The sequence below is a fragment of the Coregonus lavaretus genome (genome assembly GCF_964263955.1).
Source record: "Coregonus lavaretus genome assembly, contig: HAP1_SCAFFOLD_1445, whole genome shotgun sequence".
Taxonomy (NCBI): Eukaryota; Metazoa; Chordata; class Actinopteri; order Salmoniformes; family Salmonidae; genus Coregonus; species Coregonus lavaretus.
Genome location: NW_028159387.1, coordinates 28,501 through 52,123, shown reverse-complemented (window position 1 = coordinate 52,123; position 23,623 = coordinate 28,501). Strand labels below are relative to the sequence as shown.

The 23,623-nt window shown below is 42.3% G+C and overlaps 1 protein-coding gene across 1 annotated transcript in view; it reads left to right on the top strand.

Annotated features, from left to right (window-relative positions):
• The first annotated feature begins 6,125 nt into the window (after nt 1–6,125).
• Nucleotides 6,126–23,623, top strand: part of LOC311122940 (tripartite motif-containing protein 16-like) — a 44,450-nt gene continuing 26,952 nt past the window's right edge. The window contains exons 1-4 of the mRNA XM_084197237.1: nt 6,126–6,761; nt 7,187–7,282; nt 16,743–16,976; nt 17,089–17,241. Coding sequence (XP_084053363.1) covers nt 6,165–6,761; nt 7,187–7,282; nt 16,743–16,976; nt 17,089–17,241 — 1,080 coding nt within the window. The 5' untranslated portion in view covers nt 6,126–6,164. The remainder of the gene's footprint in view (nt 6,762–7,186; nt 7,283–16,742; nt 16,977–17,088; nt 17,242–23,623) is intronic.

The window sequence follows — 23,623 nt, the reverse complement described above, 5'->3', positions numbered from 1 at the left end:
ATCATACTCTAATGTTAGTGGTTGCCCCATTAGAACATTAGAATATCATACTGTAATGTTAGTGGTTGCCTCATTAGAAAATTAGAATATCATACTGTAATGTTAGTAGTTGCCCCATTAGAACATTAGAATATCATACTGTAATGTTAGTGGTTGCCTCATTAGAATATCATACTATAATGTTAGTGGTTGCCCCATTAGAACATTAGAATATTATACTGTAATGTTAGTGGTTGCCTCATTAGAAAATTAGAATATCATACTGTAATGTTAGTGGTTGCCTCATTAGAATATTAGAATATCATACTGTAATGTTAGTAGTTGCCCCATTAGAATATTAGAATATCATACTGTAATGTTAGTGGTTGCCTCATTAGCATATTAGAATATCATACTGTAATTTTAGTGGTTGCCCCATTAGAATATTAGAATATCATAATGTAATGTTAGTGGTTGCCTCATTAGAATATTAGAATATCATACTGTAATGTTAGTGGTTGCCTCATTAGAATATTAGAATATCATACTGTAATGTTAGTGGTTGCCTCATTAGAATATCATACTGTAATGTTAGTGGTTGACTCATTAGAATATTAGAAAATAAAGTAGTGCACTACAGTGTCTTGTGAAAGTATTCACCCCCCTTGGCATTCTTCCTATTTTCTTGCCTTACAACCTGGAATTAAAATGGATTTTTTGGGGGGTTTGTATCAGTTGATTTACACAACATGCCTACCACTTTGAAGATGCAAAATATGTTTTTGTTGTTGAAACAAACAAGAAATAAGACCAAAAAAAAACAGAACTTGAGCGTGCATAACTATATATTTTTTATAACCCAACCCTGATCTGTACTTCTCCACAACTTTGTCCCTGACCTGTGTGGAGAGCTTGGTCTTCATGGTGCCCCTTGCTTAGTGGTGTTGCAGACCCTGGGGCCTTTCAGAACAGGTGTATATATACTGAGATCATGTGACAGAACATGTGACACTTAGATTGCACACAAGTGAACTTTATTTAATAAATTATGTGACTTCTGAAGGTAATTGATTGCACCAGATGTTATTTAGGGGCTTCATAGCAAAGGGGGTGAATACATATGCACACATCACTTTTCCATTTTTATTTTTTAGAATTTTTTGAAATAAGTAATTATTTTCATTTCACCAATTTGGACTATTTTGTGGATGTCCATTATGTCCAAATAAAAATCAATTTAGATTACAGGTTGCAATGCAACAAAATAGGAAAAACGCCAAAAGGGGATGAATACTTGTCAAGGCACTGTATCTGACTAACCAAACCTCTACTCTAAACCAGCCGACAAGGTGAAAACTCTGCTCCTGTAAGTCACTCTGGATAAGAGCGTCTGCTAAATGACTAAAATATAAATGTAAATCCCAGTCAGGATGGGAAGGAAGAAGATATGACCGTCTTATGGTAGTTGCAGACTGATAGTCAACTTCTAACGTTCTCAACAGGGGCTCGGATCAAATAGGCCTCCACATTTCATTTCCTATGGAGCCTTGCCTAAATAAGGAAAGTGTGTATGTGTTTTTAGGGGAGGGGATGTTAAGCCTGCTTGTTGTAGTACAGTACACCTCAACACCCACAGCCCACTCCTCCACTGCAGCTTCCTCCTGCCTCTGCCTCTCCACCTAGACCAGCACCCAGAGACCAGCACCACCTCACAGCCAGGACACTGGGGAAATAAGAACAGAAGACAACATGGTCAATACAACAATAACAACAACAGGCCACTACAGAGATGGACAGAGAAGAAGTCAATAAAGGACAGGGTAATGTTTAGAAGGCACAACACAGAAGAAAACCCAGTGAAACAGGAGGTAGAATAATATCTGAACTTGTGCAATATCAAATGCGTATTTCCCCTGTTTAACACCTTAAATATGGGCCATTACCCGTCTATCGAGCTATCTGTAGCTAGCTAAACGTAGCTAGCTAACGTTAGCTAACCTAGCTAGCTAGCTGATCGTTTTGTGAACAGAACTCGTGAGCATCGCATTCAGAATTGCTTTTTTATTTTATTTATAAAATATATTATTTGTTGCAAACTGACTAAGTAGATATCTGATCAGCTATCTATCTATACCCATTTCTGATGATCCATTGATCTCATCCATGATGTCTTGAGGGCTGTGTCGCAAGCTAAATGCAAAAATATTTAAACAAATCCTTAGGACCAATGAGAGTAGAGCTACTGAGTTCAGATGTTATACACACATGTCCATATATGGCATTGCGTTGGCAGCCATATTGGATTCTCTATCCGGTGATGTCCCTGGAACTGGGACCACATTATACCTCAAACTTTTGGCACAATTATTTTTTATTGCAAAAATGTAACTTATTTTGAGAATGAATGCAACATCTGCGACCTGGCCAAGATAAAGCAAAGCAGTGCGATTAAAAATAACAACAACACAGAGTTACATAAAAAAAAAAATAGGTCATTTAGCAGACGCTCTTATCCAGAGAGACTTACAGAGCAATTAGGGTTAAGTGCCTTGCTCAAGGGCACATCGACAGATTTTTCACGTAGTCGGCTCGGGGATTAGAACCAGAGACCTTTCGGTTACTGGCACAACGCTCTTAACCACTAAGCTACCTGCCGCCCAAATGGGATAAACAAAACTACAGTCAAAAACACAATAGAAAATCTATAAACAGTGTGGGCAAATGTAGTAAGTTATGGAGTTAAGGCAATAAATAGGCCATAGTGCAAAATAATTACAATTTAGTATTAACACTGGAGAGATAGATGTGCAAAAAATGATGTGCAAATAGAGATACTGGGGTGCAAATGAGCAAAATAAATAACAATATGGGGATGAGGTAGTTGGGTGGGCTAATTTCAGATGGGCTGTGTACAGGTGCAGTGATCGGTAAGCTGCTCTGACAACTGATGCTTAAAGTTAGTGAGGGAGATAAGAGTCTCCAGCTTCAGAGATTTTTGCAGTTCGTTCCAGTCATTGACAGCAGAGAACTGGAAGGAATGGCGGCCAAAGGAGGTGTTGGCTTTGGGGATGACCAGTGAGATATACCTGCTGGAGCGCATACTACGGGTGGGTGTTGCTATGGTGACCAATGAGCTAAGATAAGGCGGGGATTTGTCTAGCAGTGATTTATAGATGACCTGGAGCCAGTGTTTTTGGCGACGAATATGTAGTGAGGGCCAGCCAACGAGAGCGTACAGGTCACAATGGTGGGTAGTATATGGGGCTTTGGAGACAAAACGGATGGCACTGTGATAGACTACATCCAATTTGCTGAGTAGATGGTTGGAGGCTATTTTGTAAATGACATCGCCGAAGTCAAGGATCGGTAGGATAGTCAGTTTTACGAGGGCATGTTTGGCAGCATGAGTGAAGGAGGCTTTTTTGCGAAATTGGAAGCCGATTCTAGATTTAACTTTGGATTGGAGATGCTTAATGTGAGTCAGGAAGGAGAGTTTACGGTCTAACCAGACACCTAGGTATTTGTAGTTGTCCACATATTCTAAGTCAGACCCGCCGAGAGTGGTGATTCTAGTCGGGCGGGCGGTTGCAAGCAGCGTTCGATTGAAGAGCATGCATTTAGTTTTACTAGTGTTTAAATCAAATTGAGTTACTGACGTGATCTTCCTGTCTGGGTTGGCGCCCCCCCCCCCCCCCTTGGTTTGTGCTGTGGTGGAGACCTCTGTGGGCTATACTCGGCCTTGTCTCAGGATTGTAAGTTGGTGGTTGGGGATATCCCTCTAGTGGTGCGGGGGCTGTGCTTTGGCGGAGTGGGTGGGGTTATATCCTTCCTGTTTGGCCCTGTCCGGGGGTTTCTTCGGATGGGGCCACAGTGTCTCCGGACCGCTCCTGTCTCAGCCTCCAGTATTTATGCTGCAGTAGTTTATGTGTCGGGGGGCTGGGGTTAGTTGGTTATACCTGGAGTACTTCTCCTGTCTTATCCAGTGTCCTGTGTGAATTTAAGTATGCTCTCTCTAATTCTCTCGTTCTCTCTTTCTCTCTGAGAACCTGAGCCCTAGGACCATACGTCAGGACTACCGGGCATGATGACACCCTGCTGCCCCCAGTCCGCCTGGCCTTGCTGCTATTCCAGTTTCAACTGTTCTGCCTGCGGCTACGAAACCCCTACCTGTCCCAGACCTGCTGTTTTCAACTCTAAATGATCGGCTATGAAAAGCCAACTGAGAGACCTGAGCCCTAGGACCATACGTCGGGACTACCGGCCGTGGTGACTCCTTGCTATCCCCAGTCCGCCTGGCCTTGCTGCTATTCCAGTTTAAACTGTTCTGCCTGCGGTTATGGAACCCCTACCTGTCCCAGACCTGCTGTTTTAAACTCTAATGATCGGCTATGAAAAGCCAACTGAGATTTATTCCTGATTATTATTTGACCATGCTTGTCACTTATGAACATTTTTGAACATCTTGGCATGGTTCTGTTATAATCTCCACCCGGCACAGCCAGAAGAGGACTGGCCACCCCTCATAGCCTGGTTCCTCTCTAGGTTTCTTCCTAGGTTTTGCCTTTCTAGGGAGTTTTTCCTAGCCACCGTGCTTCTACACCTGCATTACTAGCTGTTTGGGGTTTTAGGCTGGGTTTCTGTACAGCACTTCGAGATATTAGCTGATGTAAGAAGGGCTATATAAAATAAAATTGATTGATTGATTGATCAAATCAAATCAAATTGTATTTGCCACATGCGCCGAATACAACAGGTGTAGACATTACAGTGAAATGCTTACTTACAAGCCCTTAACCAACAATGCAGTTTTTTAAAGAAAAATGTAAAATAAAAAAGTGGTAATTAGTAAGATATAAAAGCAAATAGCTAAAGTAAAATAAAATAACAGTAAGGAGGCTATATACAGGGGGTACCGGTACAGAGTCAATGATACCAAGTGAGTTATTGAAAAACATTCTGATCAAAATACACAAGGACCATCTAGGGATGGAAAAGTCAAAACGAGGTGCTAAAGCAGTGTTATTCTGGCCCAAGATGAATGCTGATATAGAGCAGACAGTCAGAGCCTGTATACAGTACCAGTCAAAAGTTTGGATACCTTCACTACTGGTCAAAAGTTTTAGAACACCTACTCATTCAAGGGTTTTCCTTTATTTGACTATTTTCTACATTGTAGAATAATAGTGAAGACATCTAAACTATGAAATAACACATGGCAAAGGGTGGCTATTTGAAGAATCTCAAATATAAAATATATCTTGATTTGTTTAACACTTATTTGGTTACTACATGATTCCATATGTGTTATTTCACAGTTTTGATGTCTTCACTGTTATTCTACAATGTAGAAAATAGTCCAAATAAAGAAAAACCCTTGAATGAGTAGGTGTTCTAAAACTGCCTTATTGCTATTAACGTACCAACGTAATTAGAGCAGTAAAATAAATGTTTTGTATACGGTCTGATATACCACGGCTGTCGGCCAATCAGCATTCAGGGCTTGAGCTACCCAGTTTATAAATATATTTACACTCCAGACTCCTACATTGCTCGTCCTAATATTTATATATTTCTTAATTCCATTCCTTTACTTTTTAGATGTGTGTATTGTTAGTTATTACTGCACTGTTGGAGCCAGGAACACAAGCATTTCGCTACACCTGCAATAACATCTGCTAAATATGTGTATGCAACCAATAATTTGATTTGATTTTTGAAAGTGTTACATCATTCTCAATCCACGTTGCGTTGTGCCTAAGAACAGCCCTTAGCTGTGGTATTGTATATTGGCCATATACCACACCTCCTCAGGCCTTATTGCTTAAGTAGAACACATTAGTGTATTATAAGGCATTATAAAGGTCATTAAAATAATTATACATATGTTCTTCATAGAAACTGTTATCTTTTATATATTCTAACAACTTACATTTTAAGATTCATTATTTCATTTGTTCCATGTTAAGGACTGTAACCTAGGAACAAAACTATGTGTCTCCCTCTTCCTGTTGCATGCAGTTCCTCTCTCTCTTCCTCCATTCCTCTAACCCCTCCCTCCCTCCTTTTAACCCCACCCCTCTGGCAGAACCAGGAAGTCCCTCCCCTCCACAAACTCTCTTCTGAGGAAACGAAACTGATCTGATTCTCTGTGTCGTCTGTCTGTGTGAGAGTGAACAACCGTCCAAATGGCTCAGCAGGGAGTACTGCTCGACCAGGACCAGTTATGTTGTTCTGTCTGTCTGGATCTACTGAAGGAGCCGGTCACCATCCCCTGTGGACACAGTTACTGTAGAAGCTGTATTGACGGCTACTGGGATCAGGATGTTCTGAAAGGGGTCTATAGCTGTCCTCAGTGCAGAGAGACCTTCACTCCAAGGCCTAATCTGAGGAAAAATAACATGTTGGCTGAGTTGGTGGAGAAACTGAAGAAGACAGGACTCCAGGCTGCTCCCCCTCCTGCTCTGTGCTATGCTGGACCTGGAGATGTGGCGTGTGATTTCTGCACTGGGACCAGAAAGCAGAAAGCCCTCATGTCCTGTCTGGCGTGTCTGGCCTCTTACTGTGAGACTCACCTCCAACCTCACTATGAATATCCTGCTTTCAAGAAGCACAAGCTTGTCAAAGCCACCGCACAACTACAGGAGAAGATCTGCTCTCATCATGACAAACTGCTGGAGGTTTACTGTCGTACCGATCAGCAGTGTATCTGTCTGCTGTGTGTGATGGATGAACATAAAGGCCATGATACAGTGTCAGCTGCAGCAGAGAGGACTGAGAAACAGGTAAGACCAGAACAACTTGTTGGTGACTGTCTGATAAACAAAGAATTAAAGATACAGTAGGATCTGAGGCTGTTTGAATATGAGAGAATTCAAATGAAATATATCCACGGCAGAAGAAATATGAACACAAACTTTGGTGTATATTGAGTTTGCTCCAAATGTATCACAATTTTCTAAAGTCAAACACTATTATCATTCTGAATTCCCTTTTATGAGTCCAAAGTTCAGTTTCAACCCCTTGATACATGTACGCCTACCATAAAAACTATAATAATTAATATAGCAACATAGAAAATGTCATATGGTAAAGGGACTTCCTCAAGATTTTAGACCTTCCTCTCTATGGGCCCTATGTCACATTACTATACTATTGATCTACTGGACAAATAAAGCTTGATAGCTCATTGAAGAGTGATTCTCCACAGAGGCAGCTGGGGATGAGTCAGCAGAAAGTCCAGCAGAGATTCCAGGAGAGAGAGAAGGACCTGAAGGAGCTCCAAAAAGCTGTGAAGTCTCTCAAGGTGAGTATTGTTGACCAGAGGATTTTACCTCTCTCCTCCAGTCAGAGAGAGAGATAGGACCCCTCTCCAATCCCACTGACCCCACTATGTCTGGACCCCTTTCAGAGAATAGACTGCTTAATGTAACTGATGGGATATGAACCTGGGTCTTGATCATTACACCAAGAGGACATTCCCCATTGGGCCGTGGGCCGACACTGATTTTGAAGTTGCAGGCAGGGCTACCTCATCACATAACTTTAAGTAACCATGACTGACTCATGTCCCCTATACATACAGCGGATTGCGAAAGTTTTCTCCCCCTTGAAATTTTTCCTATTTTCTTGCCTTACAACCTGGAATTAAAATGGATTTTTTGGGGGGTTTGTATCATTTGATTTACACAACATGCCTAACACTTTGAAGATGCAAAATATTTTTTATTGTGAAACAAACAAGAAACAAGACAAAAAAACACAACACTTGAGCGTGCATAACTATTCACGTGCATAACTGCTCCTTCAGGGTTACCTTTGGTTTCTTTGTTGCCTCTCTGATTAATGCCCTCCTTGCCTGGTCCATGAGTTTTGGTGTGCGGCCTCTCTTGGCAGGTTTGTTGTGGTGCCATATTCTTTCAATTTTTTAATAATGGATTTAATGGTGCTCCGAGGGATGTTGAAAGTTTCTGATATTTTTTTATAACCCAACCCTGATCTGTACTTCTCCACAACATTGTCCCTGACCTGTTTGGAGAGCTCCTTGGTCTTCATGGTGCCGCTTGCTTGATGGTGCCCCTTGCTTAGTGGTGTTGCAGACTCTTGGGCCTTTCAGAACAGGTGTACAGTGGGGGAAAAAAGTATTTAGTCAGCCACCAATTGTGCAAGTTCTCCCACTTAAAAAGATGAGAGAGGCCTGTAATTTTCATCATAGGTACACGTCAACTATGACAGACAAAATGAGAGAAAAAAATCCAGAAAATCACATTGTAGGATTTTTAATGAATTTATTTGCAAATTATGGTGGAAAATAAGTATTTGGTCAATAACAAAAGTTTCTCAATACTTTGTTATATACCCTTTGTTGGCAATGACACAGGTCAAACGTTTTCTGTAAGTCTTCACAAGGTTTTCACACACTGTTGCTGGTATTTTGGCCCATTCCTCCATGCAGATCTCCTCTAGAGCAGTGATGTTTTGGGGCTGTCGCTGGGCAACACGGACTTTCAACTCCCTCCAAAGATTTTCTATGGGGTTGAGATCTGGAGACTGGCTAGGACACTCCAGGACCTTGAAATGCTTCTTACGAAGCCACTCCTTCGTTGCCCGGGCGGTGTGTTTGGGATCATTGTCATGCTGAAAGACCCAGCCACGTTTCATCTTCAATGCCCTTGCTGATGGAAGGAGGTTTTCACTCAAAATCTCACGATACATGGCCCCATTCATTCTTTCCTTTACACGGATCAGTCGTCCTGGTCCCTTTGCAGAAAAACAGCCCCAAAGCATGATGTTTCCACCCCCATGCTTCACAGTAGGTATGGTGTTCTTTGGATGCAACTCAGCATTCTTTGTCCTCCAAACACGACGAGTTGAGTTTTTACCAAAAAGTTATATTTTGGTTTCATCTGACCATATGACATTCTCCCAATCCTCTTCTGGATCATCCAAATGCACTCTAGCAAACTTCAGACGGGCCTGGACATGTACTGGCTTAAGCAGGGGGACACGTCTGGCACTGCAGGATTTGAGTCCCTGGCGGCGTAGTGTGTTACTGATGGTAGGCTTTGTTACTTTGGTCCCAGCTCTCTGCAGGTCATTCACTAGGTCCCCCTGTGTGGTTCTTGTGATCATTTTGACCCCACGGGGTGAGATCTTGCGTGGAGCCCCAGATCGAGGGAGATTATCAGTGGTCTTGTATGTCTTCCATTTCCTAATAATTGCTCCCACAGTTGATTTCTTCAAACCAAGCTGCTTACCTATTGCAGATTCAGTCTTCCCAGCCTGGTGCAGGTCTACAATTTTGTTTCTGGTGTCCTTTGACAGCTCTTTGGCCTTGGCCATAGTGGAGTTTGGAGTGTGACTGTTTGAGGTTGGGGACAGGTGTCTTTTATACTGATAACAAGTTCAAACAGGTGCCATTAATACAGGTAACGAGTGGAGGACAGAGGAGCCTCTTAAAGAAGAAGTTACAGGTCTGTTAGAGCCAGAAATCTTGCTTGTTTGTAGGTGACCAAATACTTATTTTCCACCATAATTTGCAAATAAAGTCATTAAAAATCCTACAATGTCATTTTCTGGAGAAAAAAAATCTCAATTTGTCTGTCATAGTTGACGTGTACCTATGATGAAAATTACAGGCCTCTCTCATCTTTTTAAGTGGGAGAACTTGCACAATTGGTGGCTGACTAAATACTTTTTTTCCCCACTGTATATATACTGAGATCATGTGACAGATCATGTGACACTTAGATTGCACACAGGTGGACTTTATTTAACTAATTATGTGACTTCTGAAGGTAATTGGTTGCACCAGATCTTATTTAGGGGCTTCATAGCAAAGGGGGTGAATACATATGCACACACCACTTTTCCGTTATTAATGTTTTTGAATTTTTTTGAAACAAGTTATTTTTGTCATTTCACTTCACCAATTTGGACTATTTTGTGTATGTCCATTTCATGAAATCCAAATAAAAAATCAATTTTTAAGTTACAGGTTGTAATGCAACAAAATAGGAACAACGCCAAGGGGGATGAATACTTTTGCAAGGCACTCTCTCGCTCTCTTTCTCAATTCAATTCAATTCAAAGGGCTTTATTGGCATGGGAAACATATGTTTACATTGCCAAAGCAAGTGAAATAGATAATAAACAAAAGTGAAATAAACAATCATTTCACTCACAAAAGTTTTAAAGGAATAGACATTTCAAATGTTATAATTCAAGTGCAAACAGAGTGAGCCGTAAGCCAGACCGAGTTCTGGAGGTGAAATGGAAATGAATGAGGGAGAGTTAAGTGAGGTAGAAGGTGTGGTGAAGAGCTCAGAACCAGAGCCTGGCATCAATGGACATGATAAAGAAGAATCTGGTCCAGTAGGAGTTACATTTTTGGTTTCAGGGTGGGTGGGAAAGGAGTTGGGTGCAATTGAATGAGTGAAGGTTACCTGTAGTGGGCTTGTGATATTTGTTTCTGTTTCTTCTGACCAGAGGGAGTGGGCGCTCCGTGTCATGCAACTTGGGTCAAGATCTGTTTCTTACTTTTCTCTTAGGAACAGGACACCATTGAAAGGAGTGATTTCTGGGGTAGCGTTAAGTGTGGAGGTGGAGCAATTAAAGTTGAAGATTCCTGGTGTTTGTGATGCCCGCCGTTTGGTGCGACGCAGACCCGGTGGTGAGCGTGATGAAACATAGGAGTCACTGTCAGTCCTTTTGAGTTTTGACCCGACAAAGTCATGTTAGGATATATCAGTTATCCTGTTAGAGCTTTTGTGCCGAATCCACTGTGCTGATTCAGGTGCAACGTTTATGGTCATGTTGCAGCAGTTTGTAGGAGGGAGATTCCAAGATGTGGGAAGTGTGCAGGAGGGCATGGGATAGAGGATTGTGTAGTTTCGATGGATAAAGTTGTGTGTCAACTGTTGGGATGCCCATGTGGCTGGGGATCGGAAGTGTCCGGTGCGAGAGAGGCAGGTTGTGGTGGATTGAGTCGGAGTAGTGCAGAAGGTGTCGTATGCTGAGGCAGTGAAGAAAGTAGAGGAGGATGGGTCAAGGGTGAATGTTCCTTTCCCCTTTTCCCATTTTGTATCACAAAGTAAAATAGAGTTATATTATATTCCAGTTGGGGGCGGTAATGCAACATCTTGGATGCCAACCGCCGTTAAACTCCAAAGAAGAAGAACCGTTATATTATGGCTATGTACAGTGTTGTAACGATGTCTCTGTCTCTCTCATTCCATCACTTTCGCTGTAGTTGGTTGTTCCTCCATGGTTACTCCCAGACCCTGTTGTTGATCTAACCTTTGTAGAGAAAATTAAAGATTGGTCAGAAGTCAGTGATATAGTGAAACTGGTTGACAATTACATTGGTAAAAGTTTTTATGCTTTTTACAGATGGATCCAAGGACCCAGATAGTGGGCTCACAGGAGCAGGCGTTTACGTTCCTGAATTTGATGTGCAGATATTTAGAAGACTAACAGATGAACTGTCAGTATACTCAGTTGAACTGTTGGTGATAATAGTTGCCCTCCAGTGGGTGGAGGACGTACAACCTGTTAGAATTATAGTATTCTCAGATTCTTTGTCTGTATTGAATAGTTTATCATCTGGTAAATCTAATAGGAGTGAGCTGCTATTGGAGGTATTAATGTTATTATGGAGAATTGAGAGAATGGGTGTAATAGTGAGATTCTGCTGGGTCCCAGCACATTCGGGTGTGGAAGGGAATGAAATTGTAGACCAGTTAGCTAAAAGAGCTTTGAAACTAGATATAATTGATATTAATGTTGCACTGGGTAGAGGTGAGGCCAAATGTAAGATCAGAGCCATGTTGATAGATGTGTGGCAGAAGAGATGGTACTCTGAGCACAAGGGCCGGCATTTATATGAATAGTTGACAGTTTTACAGAAAGGTCGATGGACCAAGATTCAAAAGTCAGATTAGGAAGGAAGAGGTGGTGTTTACTTGATTGCGCTTAGGACATTGTACATTGACCTCGTCATTACATCTGGTTGGCAAGCATGGGAATGGTTTGAGTGTGGAGGGTATGGTCGATGAAACGGTGGAGCATGTGTTGTTATATTGTTGTATGTTGTAGTTGTAGTTGTATGTTGTAGTATGTTGAAGAGAGGGAAAGATGTGTAGGGTCGTTGAGGTTGGACGGGGTTGGGGGGGGTTGGAAGGGATTTTGGGGATGGGGGAGGGTCTATTAGAAGTTAGTAGGGCTCTTCTTTATTTTCTCAGAAGTACTGAGTTAGGTAGGAGGATTTAGAAATGTTGGAAACCGTGATTGACCACACACTCCAGCACAGTAGGTGGCGGCATGCACCTTTAACGTTGGTTTGTGGACCGCCATTATATCATAGAAGAAGAAGTTGGTTGTGTGAGAGACTTTGTGGTTCGTGAAGAGGGCTACTATTCTTTTTTCTTTTGGTTCTTGCGTATTTTCTGAATGTATTTTCTGATGGTGGAGGGTTTGTTTATTGGTTTCCACTGTTTATCGTTTAGAGTTGAGGGGGGAGTAGGGGTAGTTTGTTAGGGCGGCGTGATGGCCTCAACCGAGTGGAGAAGAAACGCTGTCGCTTCGGGTGCGTTCCGGAGAAAGGTGTGGAGGAAGTTTTGCTCATGGTCGGCGAACAGGTTGGAGCGGAACATCTGCACTCTGCATCCAGAATGAACAAGGCGGTGGTTGAGTTAATGAAAAAGGTTTGTCTTGTTGTGAGTGGGATTTTTGTGAGGGGTGTGTTGGTGCAGATGTCGCCTCTTTCGATAAGAGTTGTGGTGGCTAATCTGCCTCCGTTTATTGCTGACGAACAGACCGCAAGTAGTTGGTTCGTTTTGGTAAATTTGCAAGTGGTTTCCGTGTGCTCTCGGCTGGGTGCCAAGCGGAATCCGTTAAACATGTTGTCTCTTTTCGTAGACAAGTGTTTGTTTCTTAACAAACCTCAAGGTTACACAGGGGAGGGGTGGAACACAGGGTTTGCTAGCACAGATAGTTTTGGGTGTTTCTAGTGTGGGGATCATCAGTTATAGGCTACAAGCAGCAATATGATTGATAGGTAGGACAGGTATTGAACCCAAATAATCCCTACTCAGATGCGCTAACCTCAACCCTAGTAAACATGCATGATAAAAACCTTCTATATAAAATTCTCATATTGGGAGTAAATAGCCTCTGAATAGAAAAGAAAAAACACTGCATCTTCCAGCCCACCAATAAATTACATAATGCAACCGTCGCGGTTAGCATATTTACCTCAACATGCCCCTCGCTTGCGTGAGAAGGCAGAGTGCTCGATGCTGGTTGATGAATTTGACAATTAATGTACTAGGAAAATACGTTTTTGTCGACCAGAGGTGACTGAATTAATGTTTAGGCGTATTGATAATCATTATAGTAATGAAGTATAATTTCAAAACATGACCATAAAAACAGGTAATAATAAACATGACTCATCATTTTATTACTTCACAGTAATGTGTTTTCAGTCCTCTTGCGTTAGCAGTGTGGAAAGGGACAGTAAAAAGCTCAGGCAGGAGTTTTCCTGTGAGGGGGAGTGGTGGTGTATCCAGGGAGAGAACTAAACTAATTTTCTGAAATGTCATTCATGGTCTTATACTTCCATCTATTGGAATTATTAAGCAACTGCAGTAAAAAAAAAAAATGCAGGGGTACCAGGAGGGAGGAGAGAGAATTTTTTACATTTTAGTCAGTAAGTGGTGGTGCGCAGGCCGTGGAGAAAGCGGTGGTGGGGAGGGTTGCAGCTGGGCTACATGAGCTGAGGCAGGTTTCTGTAGTAACAGAGACTCCGGTGGGCGAAGGCTTGGTGGGCTCATCCCAGGAAATATTGCCTGTCATTGGGGAAGAGGCTCTGATCAGGGCGGAAGTGCAGGGGGGCAGAGACTGGGGAGGAGGAGGACGGTACCGTGCCAATGGAGGAGGAGGAAGAGGGGGGAGGTGAGTCTGCGGGAGCGGAGGACAAGGCGTCTCGTTTTCAAACGGCTCATTGGATCCAGAGCTGACAGCCAGTCAGGCTGAGGGCCCAGTATATACGCTGAGAGAACTTTCTAGGTTCCTGATGGAGACTAAAGGGGAAAAAGAAGGTTCTGCTGGAGTCTTATTTGATTGATCCTGGAAGGTTTGTAAGGTCAGTACAACACCTGATGAAGAATGAGGGGTTTAGTGTCCTCTCACCCAGGAAGCGGTATAGGCTGAGAAAATGGGTCATGGGTTCTTAAGGGCATGTCTTCAGAATCTGCTAAATTGATGTTTTTTTCTGGCATGGCGGCTTTATGGGCTTCTCTACTGGTTTCTGATTGTGGTGATTTCCCTCCCACCTCTTATGGAGATTTCACGGTTAGACTTCCTTAACATGAACGGCGGCAAAGACTGGGGGAATATGTAAACCAAAAACATTTAAATGCCATGGCAGAAATCTTAGTGCAGGGGTAGCAAAAGAGGTGTGTAAGGGTAGGTTGTTAGTGTTTAGAGCCCAAATAATGACCTTGTCTTTGCTTTCATAAATGTGTCTGCACTGGTCCTCTGTAGCTCAGCTGGTAGAGCACGGCGCTTGTAACGCCAGGGTAGTGGGTTCGATCCCCGGGACCACCCATACACAAAAAAAAAAATAATATATATATATATATATGCACGCATGACTGTAAGTCGCTTTGGATAAAAGCGTATGCAAAATGGCCCATTATATTATATCATAGTACAGGGCTCAGTTCTCTGTTTCACCAGAGGGGTTGGAAAAACAGAGTGGGGAAACTAAGAAAATCCCTTGTTTTACGTTTGTCTGATGGGCGGGTAACTTCTGTTGTGGGGGAGATGAGGGAGCCTGATGGGTGGGTAACTTCTGTTGTGGGGAGATGAGGGAGCCTGATGGGTGGGTAACTTCTGTTGTGGGGGAGATGAGGGAGCCTGATGGGTGGGTAACTTCTGTTGTGGGGGAGATGAGGGAGCCTGATGGGTGGGTAACTTCTGTTGTGGGGAGATGAGGGAGCCTGATGGGTGGGTAACTTCTGTTTTAGGGAGATGAGGGAGCCTGATGGGTGGGTAACTTCTGTTGTGGGGAGATGAGGGAGCCTGATGGGTGGGTAACTTCTGTTGTGGGGAGTTGAGGCTGTGGAGTTGTACTCTGATTTTATAGAGGGCAGAAAACTGTGGTCCTCTGTAGCTCAATTGGTAGAGCATGGCGCTTGTAATGCCAGGGTAGTGGGTTCGATCCCCGGGACCACCCATATGTAAAAATGTATGCACATGACTGTAAGTCGCTTTGGATAAAAGCGTCTGCTAAATGGCATATTATTATTATTATTATTATTATTATTAATATTATTACCCTGGGTTTTCTCAGGTTCTGCTCACAGACCTTTCCAAACTCTCTCTGTCACAGATAAATCAAATAGACATTTCCCTGGCCTTTCACAAACTCTCAGCTGCTGTCTCTCAGACGGTCTGCCTGTGGATCTTTATAAAAAGTTCTGGGGAATTATTGGACAGAACGTGTGTTGTGTGAGTGCGTCGGGGTGGGGGAGCTGTTGCTAAGCTGTAGACGGGAGGCTTTGACTCTCCTGCCCAAAATAGGGATTTGAGCGACATAAAGAACTGGAGGCCTGTGGCATTGCTCTGTTTGGACTATAAGGTCTTTACCAAGGTCCTCGTTAACAGACTGAAGTCCCACCTGGACTCTATTGTACAGAAGGACCAAACGTACTGTGTACCAGGACGTTTGGTGGCTCCTCTCCCAAGTGGCATACAGAGGGAGGGTTCTGATCATCAACAACTTGGCGGCATCCTCCCTATGGCATAAATTGGCCAGTGATTACTTTCCGGTCTGGGCATCACTGGCTGAGGGCGGCAGTGCTGTACCTGCTTGTCCAGGAGGGGGGACAAGGCCTGGTGGACCTGGAGAGCAGGGTGGCAGCGTTCTGACTCAAAGCAGCGTAGAGGATTCTGTACCGTACGGAGGTGGGCTGGAGGGAACCAGCATGTGCTCTGTTGAGGAGGGCTGGTGGTTTGGGGCTGGATCAGCAGATCTTCATCATGCGGCCGGAGAGACTCAATACAGCAGGGGTCTCTGATTTCTATGCTGCAGTACTGAGGGCTGGAGCAGCCTGAGGAGGGGCCACCACCGTTTCCACCACTGCAAGGGACAGCAGAGACTGGGGACTGGCAGGAGAGTCCGGAGGACTTACTGACTTTTAACACTCTGAGCTTAGTGGGAGTGAAGGGGCATCAGTGGCAGGGGGTTGTGGGGGCTGAGAGCATGGCAGGGTATAGGTGGAGGGGCTCTATAAGCTCCCAGTGCTGGAAAGGTCAGGGTTCCTCCAGTGGAGGGTATTACATGGAGCCCTGGACACCAATAGCTGGTTGGCTCGGGTTGACCTGGGAGTTGGGGAGGGGTGTCCGTTTTCTGCAATGACAGACTGTTCATCATGTTTTTTCTGTGTTGCCAGGGTAATGCCATTACTGTTGACGCCTTAGGGTTGAGTTTGAGTTGTACAAAATGATCAACAGTGTGGAGATGTTTCAGGAGGTATGGGGGCTCAGGGGGGCTGTCTGTACGGCTGGAGAGGAGGGGTTGGATGTGCGGTTGGAATGTGGTGCTGGTTGCTGTATTGTACTGTGGTGTTGGGTACTGGATAATGTGATTGTGTGGAGGTTGTGGTGTCACGCAATGTGCTTTTAGGGGTGGGGGTGTTAGTGTAATGAGGATGGCTCATTAAAGTAAGACAAGTCAGTCTCTCTCTCTCTCTTAACAGCGCTCTGCACAGGCAGCAGTGGAGGACAGTGATAAGATCTTTACTGAGCTGATCCGCTCCATTGAGAGAAGGCGCTCTGAGGTGAAGGAGCTGATCATAGCCCAAGAGAAGGCTCAAGTTAGTCAAGCTGAAGGACTCCTGGAGCAACTGGAGCAGGAGATAGCTGAGCTGAGGAAGAGAAGCACTGAGCTGGAGCAGCTCTCACACACAGAGGATCACATCCATTTCCTCCAGGTAACTCAACTGCCTTGATACATGTGATATGAAATTAAAACTCTCAATCATTTGGTTCTGCTCCCTCTCACTCTCTCTCTCTCTCTCTCTCCCTCTCTCTCTCTCCCCCCAGAGTTATCAGTCTCTCTCCGGTACCAGTGTATCTTCAGACTTACCCAGTATCGTTGTCCGTCCTCTTCAGTACTTTGGAGATGTGAGTAAGACTGTGTCTGAACTGAGAGAGAAACTAGAAGACGTCCTTAAAGGAGAATGGACCAAGATCTCCACTACAGGTGTGTTGAAAATAATAAGAACATCAACTTTAGACCATTGAAAGTTCCCTACTAGTCATATACATGTGGAATATGGTATGATGATAACATTCCCTCTCTCTGTGAATGTGTTTGTGTGTCTGTAGTGAATATAGTGGAGGTTGTACTGCCTCCAGAGCCCAAGACCAGAGAACAGTTCTTACAATGTGAGTCTCTTTATTCTGAATTAACTAACAGTCTCTTTTTACTGACACTCCTAACAATCCCTCTAGAAATATATAGCAATAGTAGATCTAATCAAAGACTGGGTATCTATCTGACTCCTCATATTTCTCTGATTTGATCTCTGCTGTGCTCTAATCAAAGACAGGGTAGATACAGTATCTGACTTCACTTATTGTTCTAACTCCCCTCATTGGTCTCTGCTCTGCTCTTCTCCCAGATTCCTGTCAGCTCACACTGGACCCAAACACAGCAGGCACACTCCTCTCTCTGTCTAAAGGAAACAGAAAGGTGACCGATACAGACCAAGAACACCCATATCCTGATCATCCAGACAGATTCACAAACACCTACCAGGTTCTGTGTAGAGAGGGTCTGTCTGGACGCTGTTACTGGGAGGTGAAGTGGAGTGGGGGGTGTGTTGTTACAGCAGTCTCATATAAAGACATCAGCAGAACAGGGACAGATGGTGCATTTGGAGACAATAACAAGTCCTGGAGTTTACAGTGTTATAGTGGTGGTTATTGGTTCAGACACAATAATTTTGGGACTAAAGTATCAGGCCCTCAGTCCTCCAGAGTAGGAGTGGACTTGGATCACAAGGCAGGTACTCTGTCCTTCTACAGTGTCTCTGACACAATGACCCTCCTCATCAGAGTTCAGACCACATTCACTCAGCCCCTCTATCCTGGGTTTTGGCTCTCTGGTACTGCTGAGCTGGTTAAACTGTAGTAGGGTCCACATAGATACTAGTCATGCTGGTGTAGTCTATAGCTGAGCTGGTTAAACTGTAGTAGGGTCCACATAGATACTAGTCATGCTGGTGTAGTCTATAGCTGAGCTGGTTAAACTGTAGTAGGGTCCACATAGATACTAGTCATGCTGGTGTAGTCTATAGCTGAGCTGGTTAAACTGTAGTAGGGTCCACATAGATACTAGTCATGCTGGTGTAGTCTATAGCTGAGCTGGTTAAACTGTAGTAGGGTCCACATAGATACTAGTCATGCTGGTGTAGTCTATAGCTGAGCTGGTTAAACTGTAGTAGGGTCCACATAGATACTAGTATGCTGGTGTAGTCTATAGCTGAGCTGGTTAAACTGTAGTAGGGTCCACATAGATACTAGTCATGCTGGTGTAGTCTATAGCTGAGCTGGTTAAACTGTAGTAGGGTCCACATAGATACTAGTCATGCTGGTGTAGTCTATAGCTGAGCTGGTTAAACTGTAGTAGGGTCCACATAGATACTAGTCATGCTGGTGGTGATGGTCCCCAGATGTGATGATTCATTCTGCTCTGTTTTTATGTACAATGATTTGATTGATTTGATCTTCAGAAGATGTTGTGAATTACAATTCAATGCATTCATATTATTTGTAAGTGCAATGTTTTAATCTTATACATTTACATTAATCATGATGTATGCTGTTAATGTATGTTGGTTGTCATTCAGAACCATTGAAATGTTTTCTCAATTGGTTCTCTGTCTCAATGTAATTTTCCTCAGTATCATGGAACAGGTAGTGTTACTTACTTGCTAATTGAACTATATGGGCCGGTTTCCCGGACACAGATGAAGCCTAGTCCTAGACTAAAAAGCATGTTCAATGGAGATGTCCGGGAAACCGGCCCTAAATTTGGCATCTTTTATTCTCCCATACTGCTCAGTCAAGCAACATTAAACCTGTCCAACAGGTGGTGCTATTAACCAAACAATAAAAACAGCAGATATCTTGACTTGCCACTCAGTATATCAGTAATGTTCAGAATTGTACTTTAATATCATTGGAGATTGATGGTCTTTTTAATCCACTACCCAGAGTCAGGAACAGATGAAGTTAGGTCTGCTACTGTTCAGTTATTAAATATGATTCATGGTGATGGGAATTAAAAATCTATCTAGTAGTAGTTTTCCTTTGCTATTTATTCCAAGATGTGTCTTTAACTTGTAAATGGATTGTGTTGAAGCTGGCATGTGGTGTGGATGATAGAATAGAGTGAATAGAGGAGAGAAGAGAGGAGGACAGGAGAACATCATATAGAAGACAGATAAGATAGAGAGACAATTCATACCCAGGGGAGTTACTGACTCTGGCCCAAATGACACCCTGTTCCCTACGTAGTGCACTAGGCTACTTCTGACCAGATCTAAAGTAGTGCACTACATAGGGAATAGGGTGGAGATTGGAGATTTGCTCACTTGCATTAGAATATTAGAATATCATACTGGAATGTTAGTGGTTGCCTCATTAGAATATTAGAATATCATACTGGAATGTTAGTGGTTGCCTCATTAGAATATCATACTGTAATGTTAGTGGTTGCCTCATTAGAATATCGTTATGTTTGTGGTTGCCTCGTTAGAATATTAGAAAATCATACTGTAATGTTAGTGGTTGCCTCGTTAGAATATCATTGTAATGTTAGTGGTTGCCTCGTAAAAATATTAGAATATCATACACTAGTATTATTGGTTGCCTCGTTAGAATATCATACTGTAATGTTAGTGGGTGCCTCATTAGAATATCATACTGTAGTATTATTGGATGCCTCATTACAATATCATACTGTAATGTTAGTGGTTGCCTCATTAGAATATCATACTGTAATGTTAGTGGTTGCCTCATTTGAATATCATGCTGTAATGTTAGTGGTTGCCTCATTAGAAAATCATACTGTAATGTTAGTGGTTGCCTCGTTAGAATATGATACTGTAATGTTAGTGGTTGCCTCGTTAGAATATTATAATGTAATGTTTGTGGTTGCCTCATTAGAATATTAGAATATCATACTCTAATGTTAGTGGTTGCCTCATTAGACCATCATACTGTAATGTTAGTGGTTGCCTCATTAGAATATCATACTGTAATGTTAGTGGTTGCCTCATTAGAATATCATACTGTAATGTTAGTGGTTGCCTCATTAGAATATCATACTGTAATGTTAGTGGTTGCCTCATTAGAAATCATACTGTAAAGTTAGTGGTTGCCTCGTTAGAATATTATACTGTAATGTTAGTGGTTGACTCATTAGAATATCATACTGTAATGTTAGTGGTTGCCTCATTAGAATATCATACTGTAATATTAGTGGTTGTCTCATTGGAATATCATTGTAATGTTAGTGGTTGCCTCGTTAAAATATTAGAAAATCATACTGTAGTATTATTGGTTGCGTCAGTAGAATATCATACTGTAATGTTAGTGGTTGCCTCGTTAGAATATCATACTGCAATGTTAGTGGTTGCCTCATTAGAATATCATACTGTAATGTTAGGGGTTGCCTCATTAGAATATCATACTGTAATGTTAGTGGTTGCCTCGTTAGAATATTATACTGTAATGTTAGTGGTTGCCTCATTAGAATATCATAATGTAATGTTAGTGGTTGCCTCATTAGAATATTATACTGTAATGTTAGTGGTTGCCTCGTTAGAATATTATAATGTAATGTTAGTGGTTGACTCATTAGAATATTAGAATATCATCCTGTAATTTTAGTTGTTGCCTCATTAGAATATCATACTGTAATGTTAGTGGTTGCCTCATTAGAATATTAGAATAGCATACTGTAATGTTAGTGGTTGCCTCATTAGAATATTAGAATATCATACTGTAATGTTAGTGGTTGCCTCATTAGAATATCATACTGTAATGTTAGTGGTTGCCTCATTAGAATATTAGAATATTATACTGTAATGTTAGTGGTTGCCTCATTAGAATATTAGAATATCATACTGTAATGTTAGTGGTTGCCTCATTAGAATATTAGAATATTATACTTTAATGTTAGTGGTTGCCTCATTAGAATGTCATACTGTAATGTTAGTGGTTGCCTCATTAGAATATTAGAATATCATACTGTAATGTTAGTGGTTGCCTCATTAGAATATCATACTGTAATGTTAGTGGTTGCCTCATTAGAATATTAGAATATCATACTGTAATGTGTTAGTGGTTGCCTCATTAGTCTATCATACTGTAATGTTCGTGGTTGCCTCATTAGAATATCATACTGTAATGTTAGTGGTTGCCTCATTAGAATATCATACTGTAATGTTAGGGGTTGCCTCATTAGAATATCATACTGTAATGTTAGTGGTTGCCTCGTTAGAATATTATACTGTAATGTTTGTGGTTGCCTCATTAGAATATCATAATGTAATGTTAGTGGTTGCCTCATTAGAATATTATACTGTAATGTTAGTGGTTGCCTCGTTAGAATATTATAATGTAATGTTAGTGATTGCCTCATTAGAATATTAGAATATCATACTGTAATGTTAGTGGTTGCCTCGTTAGAATATCATACTGTAATGTTACAGTGAGGGAAAAAAATATTTGATCCCCTGCTGATTTTGTACGTTTGCAAACTGACAAAGAAATAATCAGTCTATAGTTGTAATGGTAGGTTTATTTGAACAGTGAGAGACAGAATAACCTGAAAAAAATCCAGAAAACCGCATTTCAAAATTTTTATTGATTTGCATTTTAATGAGGGAAATAAGTATTTGACCCCTCTGCAAAACATGACTTAGTACTTGGTGGCAAAACCCTTGTTGGCAATCACAGAGGTCAGACGTTTCTTGTAGTTGGCCTCCAGGTTTGCACACATCTCAGGAGGGATTTTGTCCCACTCCTCTTTACAGATCTTCTCCAAGTCATTAAGGTTTCGAGGCTGACGTTTGGCAACTCGAACCTTCAGCTCCCTCCACAGATTTTCTATGGGATTAAGGTCTGGAGACTGGCTAGGCCACTCCAGGACCTTAATGTGGTTCTTCTTGAGCCACTCCTTTGTTGCCTTGGCCGTGTGTTTTGGGTCATTGTCATGCTGGAATACCCATCCACGACCCATTTTCAATGCCCTGGTTGAGGGAAGGAGGTTCTCACCCAAGATTTGACGGTACATGGCCCCGTCCATCGTCCCTTTGATGCGGTGAAGTTGTCCTGTCCCCTTAGCAGAAAAACACCCCCAAAGCATAATGTTTCCACCTCCATGTTTGACGGTGGGGATGGTGTTCTTGGGGTCATAGGCAGCATTCCTCCTCCAAACACGGCGAGTTGAGTTGATGCCAAAGAGCTCCATTTTGGTCTCATATGACCACAAAACTTTCACCCAGTTCTCCTCTGAATCATTCAGATGTTCATTGGCAAACTTCAGACGGGCATGTATATGTGCTTTCTTGAGCAGGGGGACCTTGCAGGCGCTGCAGGATTTCAATCCTTCACGGCGTAGTGTGTTACCAATAGTTTTCTTGGTGACTATGGTCCCAGCTGCCTTGAGATCATTGACAAGATCCTCCCGTGTAGTTCTGGGCTGATTCCTCACCGTTCTCATGATCATTGCAACTCCACGAGGTGAGATCTTGCATGGAGCCCCAGGCCGAGGGAGATTGACAGTTATTTTGTGTTTCTTCCATTTGCGAATATTCGCACCAACTGTTGTCACCTTCTCACCAAGCTGCTTGGCGATGGTCTTGTAGCCCATTCCAGCCTTGTGTAGGTCTACAATCTTGTCCTTGACATCATTGGAGAGCTCTTTGGTCTTGGCCATGGTGGAGAGTTTGGAATCTGATTGATTGTTTGCTTCTGTGGACAGGTGTCTTTTATACAGGTAACAAGCTGAGATTAGGAGCACTCCCTTTAAGAGTGTGCTCCTAATCTCAGCTCGTTACCTGTATAAAAGACACCTGGGAGCCAGAAATCCTTCTGATTTGAGCGGGGATCAAATAATTTTTTCCCTCACTGTAGTGGTTGCGTCCCCCCTTTTTCTTCTGTTGTGTTTTCCCTCGGTGTTCCTTATTGAAAATTAATTAACAATTCACCCCCCCAAAAAAAATCCAATTACGGTTTTGTTTTAATCACTTTGGTACTATTTCCACAAGCAGGTGGTACATTTTCACAACTCTTAGTATAAAACTCCAAGCTGGTCACACTTGTAAGGCAGCCAGTCTTTCATTCAAAACCTGTCATTGTGCATTCATTTGGATTGGAAACATCTCTCAACACACAACCATTGATTCAAAATATAAATGTAATGAGAGCATTGGTTTAATCACCAAAACAACTTAAAACTACTCAATTGAAAATATATCATTAACTACCAGTTAATCCAATAGCAATCACTGCAAGATAATTGTTTCAAATAACCCTTAGAAGTGCTGAAATTAATATGCTA